General features: G+C 37.0%; 1 protein-coding gene across 5 annotated transcripts in view; it reads right to left on the bottom strand.

Moving 5' to 3' along the window:
• Positions 1-19427, bottom strand: part of KLHL5 (kelch like family member 5) — a 61110-nt gene that overhangs the window by 34322 nt on the left and 7361 nt on the right. The window contains exons 1-2 of one of the 5 annotated variants that reach the window (XM_027686514.1): positions 8850-9074; positions 8642-8732 (exon numbers count right to left, since the gene is read on the bottom strand). The exons of 2 other annotated variants lie outside the window; for them this stretch is intronic. In XM_027686514.1, coding sequence (XP_027542315.1) covers positions 8642-8732; positions 8850-9018 — 260 coding nt within the window. In that variant the 5' untranslated portion in view covers positions 9019-9074. Of the gene's footprint in view, positions 1-8641; positions 9077-19427 lie in introns of those variants that run through there. 2 more of the 5 variants (XM_027686512.1, XM_027686513.1) reach the window with 2 other exon arrangements.

The raw sequence follows: 19427 nt of genomic DNA, 5'->3' as shown, positions 1-19427 counted from the left end.
GTTCCATGGCGGACATGGCAGTGTTCCTTAGTGGTTGGACTCTATAATCTTAGAGGTCTTTTCCAACCTTAATGATTCTATGATTCTATATAAGTTACTCTAAGGACAACATCTTTCCCATGCTAACTACATATTTTACCATCCTAGTGATGAACATTAATCTATTAAAGATGTTAGCTTTCTTCAACTTCTCTGTCTAATAAAGAACATACAACAGTATGCCTTTTGAAATGAAAATTTTGTATACTCCATACTATAAACTCTTCAATTTTTAAAGGATTTTATTTCTTGAAGTAGGATGCTTGGAAGAAAGAGCTCAGCCCAATACTAACGGCTCACTGTAAAGAAATGAAACAATTAATCGAGCTGAAAAAATGGCAATAAGCAAGTTTCAAAAGTAAAAGCAAATACAATGATGACAACTGGAGAGCTGAATTCACACCTTGCCTTCTACTGTTGTTTCAGCTTTGTTCTAGCTTAAACAAAACCACAAACACAGATTTCAATATAAAAACAAACCAAACCACAACATATATAAGCCTTCTTTCCTCCCACTTTCACTAAACTCTCTCTCAAAAAGAGAGTGTTTCTTCTATTAACAGGATTTGTTATTTTAATCATTTTAAAGCATTGATATTAATTTTAAAGGAGGAGTTGCAATGGTTATTTTATAACAAATATTCATTAACAACCTATGATTTTCAGTAAGTATTAACCTGGGCTATAACAAAGGTTGTAAAATTTTTTTCAACCATTTTATTTCATGCATTTAAAATTATTTTTAGGAAGGCATCTTTTAAGTTAAAATCTCCATGCTTGTCTTTGAAATAAAAATGAAGCAATAAAGACTTCATTATGACTAAGAAAAGAATCAATTACACATTTCAAACCATTCATTTTAGAATGGAGATAGAGGAACAAAAATTTGAAATTAATTTTAACTTTTTTCTGAAAAATTGCATACAATTTGTCTGAAAAAAAAATCTCTGAAAATTATGCATAAATTCAGTCATATTTAAAACTGTTCTTTTGCCATGATCAGTTGACCTAATTTAACATCATCTCTACTTCTTACTGCAAGGTAAGAGTGACAAGTTTAGATCAAGGTTATGTGGTACAGATGCTGACCTTATATATATAAGTACTACCTTGCTTCTTCTAAGCTTTTGCACCAAGTAACAGTTTGTTTCCTTGCATTATTAAGTCACATTTCTTTTAACAGAAGAGACATTGAAGTGCAGCTGGTTACTAGAGCCTTGACCGGACAAAGGAGTCAGGGAGCATTACAATGGGATTTCTATCTGCAAAATCTTAATGGAGAAAACACCCCAGTTCATCCTACTATTTGTACTCAACTGGTTGGTTCACAGAATCAACAAGGGAAGTCTGTTTTTCAAAACATTTCTATGCTCTGTCTCCTTTTCCCACTCCATCCACCACCACAAGTCTAGTTCTCCTTTCCTCTCAATTCCTTAAGGCATTGTCTCACTAGGCAAGAGACAGCAAATAATGTGACTACTGGGAAGCTGTGCTGTAGCAGAGGAATTCTGCCCTTTCTCAGGGAAGGCAATAAGCTTCTCTCCATTAACAATTTCTCTCCATTTGTGAGGAGTGACGTTATCTTTGAGACTTCTGCCTACCCTCACGTTAAATGGCCCATGGGCTTTACAGCTGCCAGGGAAATGGCAGAGGTGATGCTGAACACAACCGCATGAACTTGCTCCCTTTAGGAAACCAAACTAAAAGCAAATGCTCTGCCTATGCTACTGAAGTTTGCAGGCAGCACTATACACCAACCTGAATGGCTTTCACAGATGCACTGAAAATGATGCAGAACGGGAACTGGAGCAAGAATAACCTGTGCATAGAATTGGCTTAAATTCTGTTTTACAAATGTTTCTCTAACACAAGCTGGGTGTAGATGAAAGTGTTAGAAGTAGCAAACATTGGCAAAACGGTAGAGATGGGAAAAAATACACATTCTTCTCCTCACTACTATGTTTCAGTGAACAGCACTTTGTTTCTTAGAGAATGAAGTAACTAACATCAGCATTTAAAACCTGAATTTATGCATAAAGAATATTACCTTTATAAATATAACATGTAAATAAACATAAAATCAACCAACCAATATAGACATCTCAACGTATGCAGATATTTACAAAACTACTGTGATAAATCAAAGAAGAAAAAATGTAAAAATATTACTTTTATTCACACTTGGTTGAAAATTAGGTTCAAAGTAACAAAAGAGGTTTCGAGTGAAAAAATGATTAAGTTTGTATAGGAAAACGGGTGCAACTGCCTTGTGTTGAGAGAAGTCAAGAAACGGATGAAAAATAATGCATAGTACCTCTGACTATAAATTACATGCTCCTGTTTAAATTCTTGTAATGCAAACCAAGAATAATGTTAAGGAAATAAAAAGCCAATGATGAAAGCAGAACTCTGTAATCATAAATGAAATGTATGGATTTTTAGTTTCAGAGCTGTTCAAAACCAGTGAAAGCATTTATTCTCTTACTAGAAAAGTTACATCATAAGTAGCTGGAATTCCTAATAAAAAAAAAAATTAAAAAAAAAAGTCCTACTCAGCCACAAGGTAAGCTGTTTGTCTACTTTGAGACAGGCCACTGTGTTTCCTATACTGCACAACAAACTCGTGATATTTTTTGGTAATAATATAAGTAGAAGATCTGTTGCAATTTCAAGTCATCTTTAGTCTATTAGAGAAGATAAAGAATGTTTCCCCTTGGACAAATTAGGATACATATTATAATACATCTTCAGCATTTAAAAACAAATCTTAATTTTGTAACTTTCTCACTACATTAAGATGGCTTCCTGCACAGCAGTTTTCACAAAATAGTTTTAAAAGTATTTTTTCAACAATTTGGTTGTTCATACTGCTTTCTTGATGCTAGCTGACATTTTATTGCATATAGAGACCAAAACACAACTTATTGAAATAATAACATGACAGTTTTTCTGTCAGCTTCCAAGATTTTATATTATAGTTCATAAGGAGTAAAATACTTCCTCTTCAAAGTTACTAAGACAAGAACCTCAGCTGCAGAGAATAGAATTTGTTGAAAAGAAGGATGCTGGAAGGATTCTTGGAAAAAACAAACAATGGTAAAAATCAGGACACTTTTTTAGGCTCAGAAGAGCATAAATAAAAGGAGAACAAAAACTGTTAAAAATCCATAAGGTATCATAATTTATGATAAGAAAAGATAATGGAAAGCGAACAAAAGTAACCCTGGAGAGACTGCAGTGATTTACTTTATGCTAAAGAATTATAGCTATAGCCAGAATTACAATCTTGCAATCAAAAGGCACATGTTCAAGCAAACAAATATATCCGCATTAACCTTAATCTAACTGGCACGAATAGCTGGAGCACAGACTCCAGCGTTACCTGTGGTAACCTAACAAAGACATGTATACGCAGCCTGCTAAGCCAATACTACTGCATTGTTACTTGTTTCTGATTTTGATAAGAAATAACATAGGTATGTTTCATGGCAGCAAGACCTCTGATTATAGCTCTGATATTTCCTGTTTTACTCCTAAGAGGTGTCTTGGATTTAGTGCAACAAGTTTGTATACTCACACAAATGCCACATGCAACATGTATTCTGTCTGGAAAACAACACTCAGACCACCTCATGATGCACGTACATTGCAGCATGGTCGAGAAGTGCAGTAGTATAAAAACATACCTGACTGAGCTTTAATGTAGTCAAAGAACGTGACAGTCACTGCAAAAATATGATCATCTTGCATAGAGGCCCATTCCGTCTGAACAAATAGCTGGAATTCCCTGTGGCTTTCTAAGTCCATGCTGAAGGCTCTTGTTATCTATCTTATCACAACATCTACTGCTCAAGCTTGGTAGATTCAATCTCCCTCATACATGCTATATAACTGTGCTGCACTCTTTTCAAATGTTCATAGACATAACCCTATCCACATGGATGATAAGAAGATGATCACAAGTAGTCATCATGGATTCACTAAAGATAAATCTTTTTTGACCAACCTGCTGGCGTTCTACCATGAAAACAACTACCTCAATGTTTGAGGAGAGAACAGTGCATATGGTCTACCTCTGCTTCAGCAAGGCTTTCAACACTGTCTCTCACAACATTCTCACAGGCAAACTCAAGAAGTGTGGACTGGATGAGTGGACAGTGAGGTGGATTGACAACTGGCTGGCAGATCTGGCTGGCAGATCTCAGAGGGCGATAACCTGTGGCACAGGGTCTAGCTGGAGGTCTGTCAGGAATGGTGTCCTCCAAGGTTCTATATTGGGCACTGTATTGTATTACTCATTTCTCAATTACTTGGATGAAGGGGCAGATGCCTCCTCAGCAAGTTCACTGATGACACAAAACTGTGAGGAGTGGTCGATATCCCAGAGGGTGTGCAGCCCTTCAGAAGGACCTCTACAGGCTGGAGAGATGGTCAGAGAGGAACCATCTGAAATTCAACATAGGCAAGTGCAGGGTCTTGTACCTGGGGAATAATAACCCCATACACCAGTGCAGGGTGGGGGCTGACCTACTGTAAAGCAGCTCTGCAGAGAAGGACCTGGGGTTCCTGGTGAACAACAAGCTGTCCAAGAGCCAGAATGTGCCCCTATGGCCAAGAAGGCCAGTGGTATCCTGGGGTGCATTAGGAAGAGCACTGCCAGCAGGTCAAGAGAGGTCATCCTGCCCCTTTACTCAGCCCTAGTGAGACACATCTGGAGTGCTGTGCCTAGTTCTGGGCTCCTCAGTACAAGAGGGACATGGAGCTCTTGGAGTAGGTCCAGTGGAGGGCTACAAAGATGATTAAAGGACTGGAGCATCTCTCTTATGAGGAAAGACTAAGGGAGCTGGGCCTTGAGAAGAGATGACTGAGAGGGGACCTCATCAATGCCTATGAGTATCAGAAAGGAGGGTGTCAAGAGGATGGAGCCAGGCTCTTCTTGGTGGTGCCAAGCAATAGGACAGGAGGCAACGGGCAGAAACTGAACATCAGGAGGAACTTTACTGTGCACATGACTGAGCACTGGAATGGGTTACCCAGAGAGGTTGAGGAGTCTCCCTCACTGGAGATATTGAAGAACCATCTGGATGCAATCCTCTGCCACGTGGTCTAGGATGACCCTGATCGAGCAGAGAAACTGGACCAGGTGACCCACAGCTGTCCCTTCCAACCCTACCCATTCTGTGACTACCCAAGTGAAGATATAAAAGGTACAGAGGGAAAGGAAAGAATTTTAATGGTAGTATGAAAGAAAAGAAATGAGAAGGTAAGAGATTCTCCCCTTTAAAACAACTGTCTTTCAATAACAAAGTTCCTTACTTTTGTCTAATTCATGCATACATCTAGCAAAAAAATGCTCTTTTGATAGTTTTTCAGTTAATTTCACGTATCATACTACTATCATGCCACAATTAACTGTCCTTATTTGACAGTTTTGTGGTAGGAGATATACAGAAATACATAGCACAATTAGGGCTCCTAAAGAACTTATAGCTTCAAAGGTCAATAAGACTGAGGTGAAAGAGAAGACATATCAAAGGTTTCTATAGACTGAAAACTCAGGATGGGGAGGCAGTCTTAGACTGGAAGTTACAGCATACTAACTCCAAGACTGATCATACAGAGCAATACTGCAGAGTAGCTACCACTCAGTACATTCAGACCTTGTCTTTAAATAATTACAGACATCTTACTAAACTGTTCAAGGTTAGCACACAACTGATGAATTCTGAAATCCTACTTGTATTTAATACATTCCCGTACTTAAATCAACAGTAAAGTAATTCCAACATTTTAATGCACGCTTGGGTGAAATGAACCAGATACAACATTCTGCATACTACGTATGCTCTAGGTATTTTTAGCTTGATATCCACTGTGTTTTCAAGGTTTGTGGATTGCTCCTACAGCATCCACAAGAAAAGTTAAGAAAAAAAAAAATTAATGCTAATAGGCTCAAATTTTCTACACAAGAGTCTGCACAGCTGTTGGAAAATTCTTAAAAGTGTACAAATCCAAAAGGATGACCATTGCCTCAGGAATGTAGGGGAACTAACAAACAGCAGCAATGGAGGAAATCTAGGAGACAAAAACCAGCAAAAGAATTCAAAACTCACTGTTCCAGTAAGCCATCATTTGAGCTAATGCTGGTTACGAACAACACACAGAAGTACGATGTGAACAGCATTACAACCGACTAGCTCTGAGCCCTGAATCTGGATGATCTGTCTGCATCTCAGATGCAGCCTTTGCCAAAGATCTGGTACTAAACTCGGAATTCGGTTATCCCTTATGCCACCGAGGTCTACACTAATAACAAATTAATTTGACAGCAGGTCTCCTCTAAATGAATCATGTAATGATCTAAAGTTTCCATAATGACAAGGCCCTGATCTAAATGCTTTTCTATCTGTGATATATGACATGGTAAAGAGGAAGTATTGATACACACAAAGCAGGAGAGCTGCTTCTGTTACTTCATGCTTTTAGAACTTGTAACTGGGCAGTAAGTTATAGAGGAGCACAGAAGTAAGGTAACTGTAGCTTCTACAAAAAGTTTTTAAGAAGGACTTTTCCTTACACACAATTTGTTTGTAATGGAGGAGGTAACAGGGTTTTCTTATGGGAAAAAAGTCCTCTTAAAACTACATAGACAAAGGTGTTGCTTTGGGGTTTTTTTCCTCAAGTCATCAGATAAGAAGCTGTATTTTAGACTATTAAGAAAGACCATTTAATTAAGTTAACATCAGAAAAACTCCAGGTGTTAAGCAGACTTATGTATAGCTTATACATTCTTAACAAAGGAAGTGAACAAAACATGGTTTAAGTACAGTCTCCCCAAGAGACAAGATACAGATAACAATACAAAGCAAATTCCTATATTACCATCAGCTACATATTAAATTATACCAATGCTGAACTCAAAATTTATCTAAAATATTTATTTTAAAGTAAAACATTAGCAAGAATTACAAGAAAATAATGGAAATACAAATAACTCTAGGTGCTACAGATGATTAAGCAGATAATTTAGAAGATAATTCCAATTTACTAAGTTCAAATCCTTCGTGCATTTCCTGTAGTATACAACTCTGTCTGCAAAAGAACCCCAAACAAAAATAGACTTCTCACAACATCCTAAGTAAGTATCTGCACTTCTCCAATTCTACAAAGTAACAAATTGGTTTTGTCATATGTACATTACTCTCCTACAATTAAGAACACATTTGTAGTAATTCCAACCTACCTATATACTTAACTCTTAAAATTACATTTTTTTTCTACAGTGATTGCCTTGCTATGGTGAGAATATCCTAATTGGGGTAATGCTGCACATAAAAATTTCACATCACAAATATATATTGCTGAAACAGAAGGTGCTAATGTATCTGTATTGTATCCAGTGACACAGTTATTTAAAAATTGACACCTGAATATAATCTAAAATGTGACCTCTTCAGAGATATGTTACTTACAGATACATAGTTCTTGCAGCACGACAAGACTGCTGTTATGATCCATCAGTATGTAGGATCTCCTTTCCCATTAATTCTAGTATTTTGCCATACAAGCAAATACACTGTGTTCACCTCTAAGCATTTTTACTCTCCTTCCTTTCCTTGAATCTTTAAAGGTCATATAGACCATAAATAGTTAGTGTTTATATTATGACTACTTTGCCCTTCCACTAAATTAATTCTTCTCCTAAGGAATGCAAAACACTAAACCGCCATAAGTAGGTTGATCTGTCCTTAATAGGCTTTATTAAACACTGTACTCTTTTAAATTGCCACACTGAAATTCCACTTTCTGAAATCCCATATCAGTGCAAAGCTAATTTAAAAGCAAGAAAATAAACATCATAGAATGGCTGACTTATGTAGTAAATGAAATAAAAGAATTAAACTGATAGTTCACAAGAAAGGTTATTAACTTGTCTAATTTATGACAACCAGTAAACAACTTTAATTTAAGAACAAATTTTACTGTTTCATCCTTAGTAACGATATGTAAGAAAAGAACACCAAAACATCTTTACAGACACAATAAAACTATTTTTCTTTTTACGCTAGATGCACAGTTTAAGACACCCAGATGGGTAACTGCTATCACTTTAAAGCACAAATTCATTGGCTTTCAATAGATGTAATATTTTTCTTTGATTTATAATACATTTTTTGCAGTTAACGCCCCCTCTTCTGTAGAAACATATGGAAACATCAGATAAGAATCAGAAGAAGCTTACTTTTTCATAATTTTCTCCTAACTGGCATAACCAAACAACCAGTGTCACTTCAAAATAATGTAACAAGCATCCTCTAACATTACCATGTAATGTTCATACAGCATGTACTTGGTATACTATTTAAAATACAAGTCCATCCATGTACGCGCTTTGTTTATCCCCACTGACTAAAGCTGCCTTTTAAAAAGGTCCTAATAAACACACAGAACCTGATTATAAATATTATTCTGTTTCTGATGCACAGTTGCTGCCAGGTTTCTAAAGCATTTTAGTTTAGAATAAAGGTTAGCCTATATATGCATGCTAACTATAAACATGAAATGAAAACACATTTCTCACAATAGGAAAGTAACAATTAACCTGCACGAACTGCTGTCCGATTCATTTTCTTCTTCACTTGCTCTATCATCTGTTTCTTGTCTGTCAAACCAACGTGCACTTCCACAGTCTTCTGCTGAGAATTCAAATGCAGGGATTTCTGAGGTGGATGCCATTGGCCAAAGAGGTGAATTCTGGAAATCCTGTTGGCTGGACCTTCTGTAGCCAACTGATGTTAAAGGTAAGTTACCTGAATCTAAAAACTTTGTGCCACCAGTTGTTACATTTTGTCCTCTGTTCCAGAAGTCTCCCTGGTGGTTTTCAATTGCAGAGTTAGGTGCTGATGCCTGATGACCAAACCACCTCCATCTGATTTTTAAAATCTGCTTCACGTCAAACTCTTTACGAGAACCAGACATTCTTAGTGAAAGCCAGCGATCGTCTAGGCAACAGAGTAAGAAGCAGCACACATAAAAGAAGATTTGTGCACCCAACCAAGACAAGAGAAACACATGCTCTGCCTGTCTGTGGCAAGCAGATTTTCTATGGTAGGAGGGGGAAAAGCATTGCAATCACACAAAAAAGGCTTCTTTAACGGTATGTCATTTGAATATAAACAAAAGGCAACAGACAGTGAAAAATCCTGAGTTGAAGAGAGGAGATGAAACAATCACTTCTATCAGGAAAAATGCTAATCGGTTTACCCTAAAAGCTCCGAGGCTGCTTCTGTTACTCTCCTCTGACCATTAGCTTTCAAAAACACCAAACAGTATTCATTAAAGCCCTTTCAAGAGCAGAATACCACCCCCTTTTCTTAAACCACAAATGACAGCGAACATAATTCCAGTACTGCATCTTAGAATCTCTGCTTCTTCTTCTATTAACTCTTCCTACTGCAGAGGGGAAAAAACCTGCAAAAAACAAACTAAATTCTTTCTACATTGCTAAAAAATAAATTTACAGAATTCTGCTGGGGAGAAACTGCTGCAAATAATTCTTTTTCCCATTATAGGACATGCACTAACTTGAAAAGGACAAGAACAGCCTTGGAAGGCTCAAGGGACTAGTAGTGGGGGTTATAAAGCCTTTCATCTTGATGTGCTTTGATTCAAATCTAGGTCTGCAGTAACTGAAAATTTCTATCTGAAATGAGCTAATGGTTTCCATTCACTTACACATTACTAAAAGAGAAAGCAGGAAAAAGCCAGTCAGTCACTATGCAAGACACCAGACACCCCCCTGCAAAACAGACAACAAAAGATGACTGCTCAAAAGGTTTCTTTCTAATCATGTACAATCAGCTGTTCTAAATCAAGTTAGAGATACTGTGATGGAACAGCAAAAAAGAGAGATGGATACTTTTGAGACAAAACCCCCTCTAGGATAGGTAATTTATATAACATATTAAAATACCCAACAAAAGTTTTGGCTTGGATAAGGAAGAGAAAGCCAAAAGGACAAAATACACAATGACCAATTTACTGTTCCCATGAAAACCAGCCTACTTCTTCTATGATATATGGAGCTAGTTAGGTACAAAATGCTGAGATTAATTTCAGCCACATAGTAATAAAAATTTTAGAACAACAAATAGGCACTGGATTTTATCAGCCCTTGATAAACAGATTTACGTTTTCAAACTTTACAATCTGTTGACTCTGTTCAACTCTCCAGGATACATATGCAAGAAATTTACAAGAAGCACTTCTTTTCTACCTACACTTTTCATCAAAAGTGAAAGTCACCATCTCTCAGATTAACATTATGAGCTTCAAAATATGGAATCTTGTCATTAGGATACTAGCAGTGTTCTTTAGAACAGTCTATATGCAGAGTCCATATGAAAACTTAAACAGTGCAAAATGTTACCACCCAAACCCCAAACACTGTTCCAAACTCAATGCCATAAGTAAATCATGTTATTTCCTTGGGAACCACAATGCTGAAAGGGCTAGTTGTAACCTGGAAAGCTCACCCATTATTGCCCAGAACACAGTTATTTATGAAAGTGCTTCTCACAAATGCTAGCAAAGCTCATTTCTATAGAAACTGCATTCCAGCTGTTTCTACAAAGAGATGCTGCATTTCAGAGTGTGTACACTGGCAGCATCCTGGCCTACTGGAAGCCAAATACCAAGACTTTTGCAGCATATCCAGAGAAGAGTTGAAAATACTTGGAGGGCAAGATGATTAAGCAGGTAAACACACAAAGCTGTTACCATCCCTGCTGGGAATTTAATTTAAACACAGAAAACCAGGGAAATATTTAAGAGAGGATTAATGATTTCACATATCAGCATAAAAATTGTATGGATGTTTAACCAAAATGATATGACGTGCATACCCTACTCATCCACGTACAGCTAATTGTTAAAAGCTTAACTGGAGTGTTTAAACACCATCATTTGTGTAATTGCAAGTTGGGTGACTCTGCAGTAAAGCCTAAGTACAAACAAAACAGCATCTTTCTATTTATTCTCTCCCTATGTTTCGTATTGGTGTCAGGTGTTCATTAAGTGTGAAGAAGCAGGACAAGCAGTTGGTGTATTTGTTAACATGCATCAGAGCAGTAATATTTTAATTATCCATTTAACTATAAAAAGTAACCTTTAAATACCTTTATTTCTGCTGGTATGGTAAATTATACATAAGGACCGACCTGGATTCTCATTCTTGTGTAACAGACTCATTTAAAATTCAAGTTGTCCCAGTACAAGTCTACTAAGACAGTGGCAGATTTGCCGATTCTAGTGCTTTTTCAGCACTTTCCATTGAGTTACTGGCATATACATACAGCCCAATTACTGCTTTTCTTTGGCTGTGAAGCTATGGGCTCAAACAGAGATTAGAAAACAAAATGTGCTGTAGTTTTAATGGACCAAAACATAAAACTGTTTTCTATTCTCTTTCATTTTTCTAGATTATACAAATTTTCTCCCTCTATACATTCCCTCAAAATTACACTTCTAAGATGGACTGCATTAAATATTTAAATTGTTTCTGTTTCATAGGAATTACTTATAAGTTTGTATTACAGATGACAAGTGCCACTTCATTCTTCAGTTTAAATTGACAGCATTCCTCAGAAATAATTGAGGGCCTCTTCTAGTTCTGGACAACCATTTGTTACTGTGAATGATGCAATAGCTTTTATCAGGTCCCCTGTTGGGAGTTAACAGACTTCTGAGGAGATCTCAAATGATGAACTGTTAGGACTTTCACTTACTATGACCACCCAAACCTCATCTTTGACATCTCATCTGGTGATTGGTGCTCACAACTACAAATGCCTCCCATCAGACATCTTTCTAATGCAATAACACATTTCTGAAATTCCTGCTAAAAACATCTTAGTCAAGCACAACATACAAAGACTTGGCAAAGATTCTCTAATATTTTTTCATTTACTAAGGCAAAAGTTTGCATTTAATGAAAAAGCAACAGTGCCTATACCCATTTTTCCTGTTCTTCAGAACTATAGCAGTTTCTATTTTGTGGTGAATCAAAACAACATTTTAAATATAGGTATACTGGCACCTTTGAGAACATAATTCTGTCTGCATTAATGAGGTAGTGTATGTTTACTGTGAAAACAATTTTAAGAACTCTGATTTTTAATTGAACAGATTGATATTCCTCCAAGTGGAGCACCTGAACATTTAAGTACATAACTTCTCTCATATAAGCAGCTTCACAAAGTTGTAAATCCCTGCAGTAAGCAGTGAGGGACAGTTTCCCAGATTCTGTGTTGTGAACAAAAATAAAACATCTAAATGTGTGCTGCAGTTGTGCAAATAGGTAACACCAAGAACATAGCCTGACAGTTTTATAAATTGCTCTTTTCACAATCTTCAGAACAGTTATCTCCACAGAGATATAAAAATCTGGGTTTTTTACTAACCAAAAACTTTACTGCACTGGCATCCTTTGAAATTATATATGTTTATTCATACAAGTGTTAAAGGAAGATTGTAATAGAGCACAACTAGTTAAAATTTAAACAATTTTACTTCTAAGACACTCCTACTGTATATTTTGAGGGAAAGTGTACTTAATATTTAGAGTGTTTCACTGGGAAATATGGAAACATTATTATTTACATAATTAGGCCTACCATTTTATTTATTATGACTTTTTCACTACGTAATCAATTAAGTTTTCAAATAAACAAATATGTTTATGGAATACTTGTTGAGGTACTTTTAAGATTTGAACCTCAACACCACTTTTCATGGTAACATTTTACCTGTCACTACTATGTTTTGGCTTCAAAACGTATCACCACTCAACTTCAACGCAACTCATATATAATATTTTCAAGGTATTTAGTCTGTCAAATGAATTTTAAAAAGGGGCATAAAGGCTCAGCTAGTCCTGAGAAGATATTAATGATCCTTTTATGTGCCAATTAAGAATGCATATGTCAAAATAATTACATAAAGTCTTTGTTTTGACTGCAGGAGTTGTTTCTCGCTTCAAAAAATACTGTTTAACAAAAGTATTAAATATAAAAGGATACATTTTAGACATAACTAGACTCATTAAGATGTGAAAAAGTAATATTGTCAATGTTTAGTGATCCTAGATGTGTACTTAAAACATAAGGAAGGTTTGCTGACTGTAAGATGCTCATCAGTTAATCAAATGCGTACTTACAGCACTAAAAAGCATTCAAAATTTAACACTTTTTAAAATGTGATTTTCAAATTTTAAAATACTAATTAGAGGTATTAAAAAACTGCTCAAAGAAAATTGCCACAGATGAACCCCAAACTGCAATTCTGCTTATAACTATGCCTATGTTAGAAGAAATGTTAAACGTTTATTTTCTTTTTTGTTCCTTATTCCTGTGTTCCACACCCAAAATTACAGAAGTATCTCAACAAAGACTTCAGGAAGGTTGGTGTATTAATGCTTCGTGATTCTATAAAACAATAACCACTTCCTATCCCAAAGGTTTTTTAGAAGTGCAAACACCTCTGGTTCATGGTTATGTGAAAAGTGCCTTACAGCAGCAGCTACAGCACAGTTCATCCAGGAGAAAGACAGAAAAACATCCTACAGTTACTGACTGTATGTACTTAAATTAATTTTTCTGACTGGCAGAAATGAGCTGTAGAGAAATTACTGGCGCTGCATTGCAACTTTCTGCCACTTTGCATCACACATTTCCCTTGAGTGGCGCAAGCCACATGTTTAGAAATACTGACTTTGGAGCAGTCAGCTTAACGATAGCATGAAAAGACCTGTACAGAACAACAGCCTGGTTTGCTATTTATTTTATTCAGCTAAGGGCAGGGGGAAAGAAAGATTTCCATATGCAATACAAGACTACACTGTCAGAGCCTAGATCAAGTATCATACTGGTTTCACACACAAGAGATGTTGTGATCCAAGACACTTACATTTCTTTAATATTAGAACATTAACATTGATTTATTCAATTAATACCCAAGCATTATCAGGGACTGCATCATCTACAAGCGAAACCATGGTGCAGACCTATTCCTAAGTAAACAGCACAGTAAGCTTAATCACACTCAAAAATTTTTAACTCTGAGTCCATCAGGTCAGCTGTGGTTTTAAAATTAAAACTCATTTGTAATACAAAATGTACAACACTGCGACAGGCCAGTCTCTCAAAACACAAAGTCTGTTTTCTGTACCAAAAGGATCAAGTAGCAACACACATGATGAAGACAAGCAAAAGATTCCCAGTTTATACACTCCAGGAATATTGGTACCAAAGATTCTAATGAAACTACGACTGATTCTAATAAAAACAAGGTAGAATTTGGGAGGTGGGACCAGATGACCCATTGTGGTTCCTCCTACCCTGACCCATTCTGTGATTCTGTAAAAGTCACCAGTTTAGAGATGGCAATACTCCAGCACAAATCATCTCCTCTAGAAATGTCACTGTTAAGGAAGAGTGGTAACAAAAACACTCTTCTGCAGATATTTAAAGAAGTCCTGGCAAAAGTAAATCTATTCTTTAGAACCAGTTTAAGGAAGGTATTGCCGAAAAAAGCTACAAAAGACCACACAAGACAGACAAAGACTGCAGCAAATCCAAACAAAATAACATGGAGGTAGTTTCCTTTTGTAGGCAAATCTGTAGGCAAACTAAAGACAACATTTTTACATTTTTCCAAGACAGCAGCAGCGTTATTCCACCATGAGGCATTCAGATTTCCTCAAAGACTCACAGAAAAATGGGTAAAGGACACCACTACCAACATTGTCAACAGCCGAGTGGATGCCTGTTTCGTAAAAAATTACAGGTACTCCCAGTTCTACATTAGGCTCCATATAAAAGCCCACCAGATTACATCACAGTAAAAAACCAGTGAAGAAATAGATTTGCAAGTGATTAAGTAATGCAACATACTGCTCCATGCCAGACTACACAAACTTCTGAAATACATAGAGGTCTGTGGGCGAAAAGTTTACTCTGTATTTAAATGTCAAGCTATGCAATGCCACAGCTATTGTAGCAAAGTATTTCAAGACAGAGACTTGAGCACTCAAAATGAATCATTTAATACCAAAAGACACCTCAAGAGACTCATTTCTCCCTCAGTGAGGATTTCTGTTTAATTAGCAGCTTCAGTTAACAGTCTGCCCCCCAATGGAGACTTTCAACTGCATAAGGGATAATATATGAGGATATCATATCTTATTACATATTTTTAAAACAAATAGTGTGATCTCATCTGGAATTTCTCATGTGCAATTGATCACTGCAACTCAAAAATAGTGTGGCAATAAACAGGCTTCACAGAAAGGCAACACAAATGATTAAATATAACACCAACAATCATCACACTAAAAGGCAGAATGCTTATAAGAATCATATCAAAGTTTATAAGTATGAAATTTTATGTTTATGAGAACCATATGTCTCTTAAATATGAAAATCAGAATTTTTATTTAGTTTTAAGAATTAATGTTGCATCTACACAAGACGCGCACTTACGACATTTTAAGAACCCAGTTGTGCACAGCAGATGTCAAACAGAACTTCTCATAAAAATCCTTTCAATATAAAGATTTCTACCACTGTATGCCCACCTGCAGTTGAATCCCAGAAAGGACATCGTAGGCAACACTAAGGACTTGCATAGGTATACATCTGACAAAAGACAGTCTAGGGAAAATATGGGTCTGCTGCTGAGTGGGCCAGGGCCCTGGTGACATGGGATATGGGAAAGGCTGAGGTACTGAATGCCCTCTGACTCTATCTTTACTAGCAATATTGGCATTCAGAACTTCATCAAGTTGAACAAAGGGAAGGGTAAAATCCTGCACCATCCATGAGGAACAACCCCATGCACCAGTACATGCTGTGGGCCACTCAGTAGGAAAGCAACTTTGCAGAAAAGGACTTGGTGGCCACTAAGTGGAACATGAGCCAGCAGTGTGCCTTTGCAGCAAAAAAGGCTAATGGTATCCTGGGGTGCATTAGGAGTGCTGTCAGCAAGTCAAGGCAGATGATCCTTACACTCTACTCAGCAGTGATGAGGCATTCCTGGAGTGGTATGTCCAGTTCTGGGCTCCCCAGTACAAGAGACATATGGCCATACTAAAGAGAGTGTCCAAAGGGCCACAAAGATGATGAAGGGCCTGGAGCATTTCTCATATGAGGAAAATATGGGCGAGCTGAGACTGTTTAGCCTAGAGAAGACTCAGGGGGTCCCATCAATGTGTACAAATATCTGAAAGGAAGGTGCAAAGAAGACAGAGCCAAGGCTCTTTTTAGGGTTGCCCAGTGAGAGACAAAAGTCAACAGGCAATGACTAAAACACAACACCTAAACATGAGGAAACACTCTTCCACTCTGAGGATGACAGAGTACAGGTTGCCCAGGAAGGTTGTGGGGTCTAAACTCTTGGAGATATTCAAAAGCTGTCTGGACATGGTCCTGAGCAGCTTGCTCTTGGTGACCCCACTTGAACACGGCGGAAAGTAAACCAGATGTCCTTCAGAGGTCCCTTCCAATCTGAAACACACTGTGAAATGATCTGTTTCTAAGGTGGCAAAAGAGAAATCAAATACCTAGTTGACCATCATTTACTTATTCCACAGACTTACTCATGTCCCTTCCATAGATCAGCTTTGCAGGAATGGCTGCTGTGAAAAGTAAAAAATTCTTTTAATTAAAAACAATCTGCATTTATCATACAAGTAACATGAAAGCAACATAACCTATCAAATGAGGATCCTAATTCTATTTGTGCACTCACATTGATTCAGTACCTTTATGTCATCAGAGCCTTAAGAGTAATGTCTGAATAGAATGAACCATTTTGGCAAGGTCAAGGTTACACAGATAAAAAGGAAAACATTTTGATCTACTGCCAGTTTGTGGTTACGATTGTTACAAGTAAAGCAACGACAGCCAAGCATGGTAACTAGGTGTATAGGAGATGAGGATTCAATGCAACAGTTCCACACTACTGAATGGAAATGTTGCTCCATAATAGGTTATTCGAATCCCACTACTAAATGAAATCTTTCTTTCATCTTTTATATATATTAAAAAAGTAATGAGTCTTAATGAAATACTTTAAAAACATTTTGTTAGAACATTACCAAAAGGATACTGCATGTACGCATGTTCTCCCCCCTCCAGTATGATATTAAGATTTTCAATGCCAACTCCAAATATGTACGATCTGCTTTAATACAACAGTATGGTACAGAACAGCACTCTTCCCATTCAGCTTACCAATGATGATTGCTCCTTATACATTTCACTGAACACAAATGAAGTGATGACCATGTAACACAAAGAAATTACCTTTATTTCTTAAGAAATAAAGGTATTAGAGATTTTTAAAAGAACATATCATAATAAGGACTTGTGAGATTAATCAGCATGAATCACTACTAAAAATCGTGTTTATAATTAGACTAGTAGCTGACAGATACAGAATTGTAGAGTCATTAGAAAGGTTTGGGTTGGATGGGACCTTACAGATCACCTAGTTCCAACCTCACCTCCATGGTTAGGGACACCTTCCACTAGACCAGACTGCTTAAAGCCCCATCCAATCTGGCACTGAACACTTCTAGGGATGGGGCATCCACAACTTCTCTGAGCAACCTGTTCCAGTGCCTCACCACCCTCACAGTAAAGAATTTCTTCCTAATATCTAATCAAAACCTACCCTCCTCCACTTTAAAGCCGTTCCCCCTAATCATCCCTCTAATCATCTTGGAGACCTCCTCTGAACTCAGTCCAACAGGTCAATGTCCTTACTGTGCTGGGAATCCCAGAGCATTACTAGAAAGTATTCTCTTGTAGAGTAGGAAACCCAACTCTTTAATTTCTCCATAAAAAGTAACTACACTAACTACACTAACTACACTAGCACTAACTACAAATCTGAAATTAAGCACTGAAATGAGAGGGCAATATTCATAATCACGTGGTCGCAGAGATGTTTAATTTGAATTATACATATATGTTTATAAATACAAAACAAAATGCCTTGTATTACTTGCTTTAATTATAAGCATTGTAACTTGATCATAGATTTTTTCATGTTACATAAGCTTCACAAAGTCATAAAAGCAAGATGATTAAATTAGAGATGTTAATTAAAGGTTTCCATTGATTTTACTAGTGATTTGGCTCAAGGAAGTGTTATTAGGAAAAAATATGCAGAACAAATCACAGTACATATAATTATTCCCTTCACTCTAAAACAAAACTAGTTCTCTGCTTCGGTCAATGTTGCTTAAAATAGTATGTATCTAAGGCACATAAGGAAAAATATCCTTTAATTCTGTACTTGGATACTATTAAATCTCAGATTAAGCTAAAATCAGAAAACTGGTTTCTTAGGTTCTTCATTCTGTCTCATCGGTTTCGTGTGAAAGCAATCTCAAGTTCCCCACTATTATTTATTTCACAAGCTCTTCTGACAATAACTACAGTTCTTCTGCCTGCTTCATCTCATGTAGTCTCCCTTACCCCACATGCATACATACTCCCTGGTAAGTACCAGAACAGATAGGACAAGCAAATTCTTTTTCATATTCAGACCGAGAACAGGCCCATCAGCTGGCAGGTCAAGTAGAATTACTTATTTGGCCTTCCCTACCTACCCATAGTTTCAAAACCTTTCAGGGATTTAAAACACAGTAAGGGCTCCATTCTGTCAGAGCTTGACTGATATTGGCAAGTAGACAGAAACGTGATTAGGGAGGAACCGATAAACCAAAAGACAGAAACCCAGTTTGCCTGGGGAACTTACAGACGCACAAGCTGCCTGCTTTTTGCTCCTGTGTGTGTAAAACTGCCTTAACCTGGGTGGCTACATATCGCCTAAGCCCAGGATTTAGAAACAAAGTAGAACAGAAATTAACACAACAGCTCATTGTTCAAACATAACTCTGAACTCCTATCCTTCCCTGGTTGTGTAAAACTGAAATGAGCTTGAGCACATAGACGCCGATGGCAGAAATCTAGACCACCCATTAAAGCTTTAAATCACTAATGTACTTGCAGAGTTATCTGTTCAGCTAACCTAAGCAGCATAATGATCCCATCTTAGCTGCCTTACCCTCTTTTTAAAGAAATCCTTAAATGTTTCCTGTTTTGCACAGAGAGCAAGAATTAGGCATCAGCAATATAAATGAAGTGCCAGAAGGAACAGAGTCGCCTATTGGCACTCCCAGGGGCACGAGGTCCACTACTGAAGTAGCATGCTCAAGAAAGGGAAAACTCTTGAACCCAGATTGCTAAACTGTCAGAGGGAGAAGGCATAATGCATAATTTCTTATGCAAAGGTGCAAATTAAATTTTTATTTGTTAATT

This window comes from Neopelma chrysocephalum, unplaced genomic scaffold (genome assembly GCF_003984885.1).
Source record: "Neopelma chrysocephalum unplaced genomic scaffold, ASM398488v2 Primary Assembly neopelma1_71, whole genome shotgun sequence".
NCBI lineage: Eukaryota > Metazoa > Chordata > Aves > Passeriformes > Pipridae > Neopelma > Neopelma chrysocephalum.
Note: the sequence above shows the minus strand (reverse complement) of the source record. Positions and strands in the feature narration are given on the sequence as shown.